Source organism: Anguilla anguilla, chromosome 5 (genome assembly GCF_013347855.1).
Source record: "Anguilla anguilla isolate fAngAng1 chromosome 5, fAngAng1.pri, whole genome shotgun sequence".
Taxonomy (NCBI): Eukaryota; Metazoa; Chordata; class Actinopteri; order Anguilliformes; family Anguillidae; genus Anguilla; species Anguilla anguilla.
In genome coordinates, this window is record NC_049205.1 from 1626718 (window position 1) to 1628775 (window position 2058).

General features: G+C 40.0%; 1 protein-coding gene across 2 annotated transcripts; it reads right to left on the reverse strand.

The window, feature by feature from the left end:
• Positions 1–252: 252 nt before the first annotated feature.
• ndufc1 (NADH:ubiquinone oxidoreductase subunit C1) lies at positions 253–2058 on the reverse strand. Of its 2 annotated transcripts, none has more exons than XM_035419220.1 (4): positions 1902–2058; positions 1074–1177; positions 566–634; positions 253–404 (listed from the first exon to the last, which is right to left on the reverse strand). In XM_035419220.1, the coding sequence occupies exons 1-3, from the start codon at positions 1945–1947 to the stop codon at positions 575–577; spliced, it is 210 nt and encodes a 69-aa protein (XP_035275111.1). In that variant the 5' UTR covers positions 1948–2058; the 3' UTR covers positions 253–404; positions 566–574. The 2 variants fall into 2 exon arrangements, with proteins under 2 accessions (XP_035275111.1, XP_035275112.1); XM_035419221.1 differs by having other exon boundaries at positions 268–404; positions 551–634.

The window sequence follows — 2058 nt, forward strand, 5'->3', positions numbered from 1 at the left end:
CTTCTGTTTGATGGAGCTTCTGCAGCCTTTCAGTATGACCTGTGCTAGTTCTGCAGTAGCCTTGCTCAGTCACCGTGCAGCTTGGCTGGTGGACTGCAGCGTGTGTAGCAGCAAACGGGGAGGGGGGGGGATGTGCTTTTCAGAGTGTTAGGAAATGATACAATGAGGGGACGGGCCTAAAATTACCACGGAGCAAATGTAAAAAGGGAAGACGAGCAAAAAACCTTGTCAAATAAGGAGAATGAACAGTCTGAATGTCTGTAGAGAATTTATTTAATACATAACATGGAACAGATGCCCTGACCACAAATAGCCAGCAAATATACAACAGAAAACAAATCAGGCATTCACAGGAAAACAGGCCCCTGCCACACTTTCACCTCGACACCAGGGACTTCTTTGTCCTGTAAAAAGAGGGAAAGTACAATTACCATATTCAATCTGCACTAATAACAACATCAAAAAATTAATCATTGTTTTACTGTTCATATGACAAAAAACATCATTAAGAAATCATGCTGAATTCATAATTTATGTGGTTCAAACTCACTGGAGTAACACTCACTTGCCAGAATCACTCAAGTCCATTCCTCTTTTTATATTCCTGTACGTCTTCGCTGTGCTGCTTGAAAAGCTATGGAAAATGATACTTCATGGTTATTTAAGGAACTTCCCATTTTTATTACAGTTAACAATACAAAAGGTAAACTGAATTGATGAATATTTTTGGGGAACAATGAGAACCTTACGTCAATGTAATTGAAATAATATGCTGATATGGGTTGCTGTCATGTATCTCCTATATAAGCACAACACTCGACCTAAATCAATCCTAAATTAAGCCTACTTGGAAACCCAATAGGAAAACCAGAGCTTTCACTTGCAAGACGTGAAATGGCTGTCAATGAGACAAGAGAAATCGTAAGAAAGATCACACGTGGCTAGCCTATGCTTTTACAGCCGAACTCCTCTAAAAACGTGCACTGATAAAAATAACTAAGTAATAAAGGTCATGGTGATGCATATTGCAAAATACATAAATTATATGTACAATTTCTGAAAAGTGACATTACCAGTCCCCACAGAGCAACGGAACTCCCGAATGCCAGACCCACGCGCAACCAGTTGGGGTTGGTGTAGTCAGGCTTTGCAGCAGTGTAAGCTGAACGGGCAGCCGCTGAAAATGAGAGAAAACAATTGCACAATTTAATTATCTCTCATTTAAACGAGTACGCTCCATGTTCACACATGTGAAATGGTTAAACAGACAATACGCTAATATTTACTATTGTAAACACATCAGTTGCCCTTAGTTAGTTAGTCTACATTGATAGGCTACGTAGCTAGCGGTTGTTGTCCAGTCAGCTAATTCGGCCCATAATTAAATAGCAGGTTTTTTGAGAGTAGGAATATCTCACGTTAGAATATATTTTCTGGTTGAGTATTCGAACAAGAAATGTTAAATCTTTTGTTTCATCTGCATGGCTTAGTTTTCAGAAGACTTTAGCTCACAAGTTCGCTAGCTAATACTAGCTTGCTAATGTTATCTAACTTTAGGCTTAGACGCCCGTTACCTTGCTATGTTATTTATTTAATTTATCTACTAGTTTACTGGTAGCAAGTATGTGCCTCAAAATCTGTAGATCTATATGTGACATGTGCATGGTTGAGAAAATATCTCAATGTAAACCGCTCGTTGATTAAAACTTAGCTAGACTGACATCGTTCCGGTGTTACATTCAGCTAGCCTGCTAGCTAGGTAGTCCCTCGTACTTTGATATTCAGGGAAGGTCAGGACTGACCGGGCCTAGTTAGCTAGCTAAGTTAGTTTGATTTTCAGTTACCTAGCAAGCTAAATTAACTGTGATGCATGCCATTCATAACGATGATGTTATACTCACTCTTGTTGGCTGCTGTCGCCTTCAACAATGCACGGGCTAGAGGCATAATTTCAAGTCTTCAGAGTGGATATTTGCTCTATCCCCTGGTCCCACTCTGCAACAATCAGCACTCGATTAGTCGGGCTGCTGCGCACAAGGATTGGTTAAGATCGCAGAA

Bases quoted from the DNA above. Each gene is read 5' to 3' on its own strand.
- ndufc1 (XM_035419220.1), bottom strand. From the start codon at position 1,947: ATGCCTCTAGCCCGTGCATTGTTGAAGGCGACAGCAGCCAACAAGA. The intron at 1,178-1,901 runs GTGAGTATAACA...TCTCATTTTCAG, and splicing joins GGCGACAGCAGCCAACAAGA to CGGCTGCCCGTTCAGCTTAC. The intron at 635-1,073 runs GTAATGTCACTT...CATTTTCCATAG, and splicing joins CCGTTGCTCTGTGGGGACTG to CTTTTCAAGCAGCACAGCGA.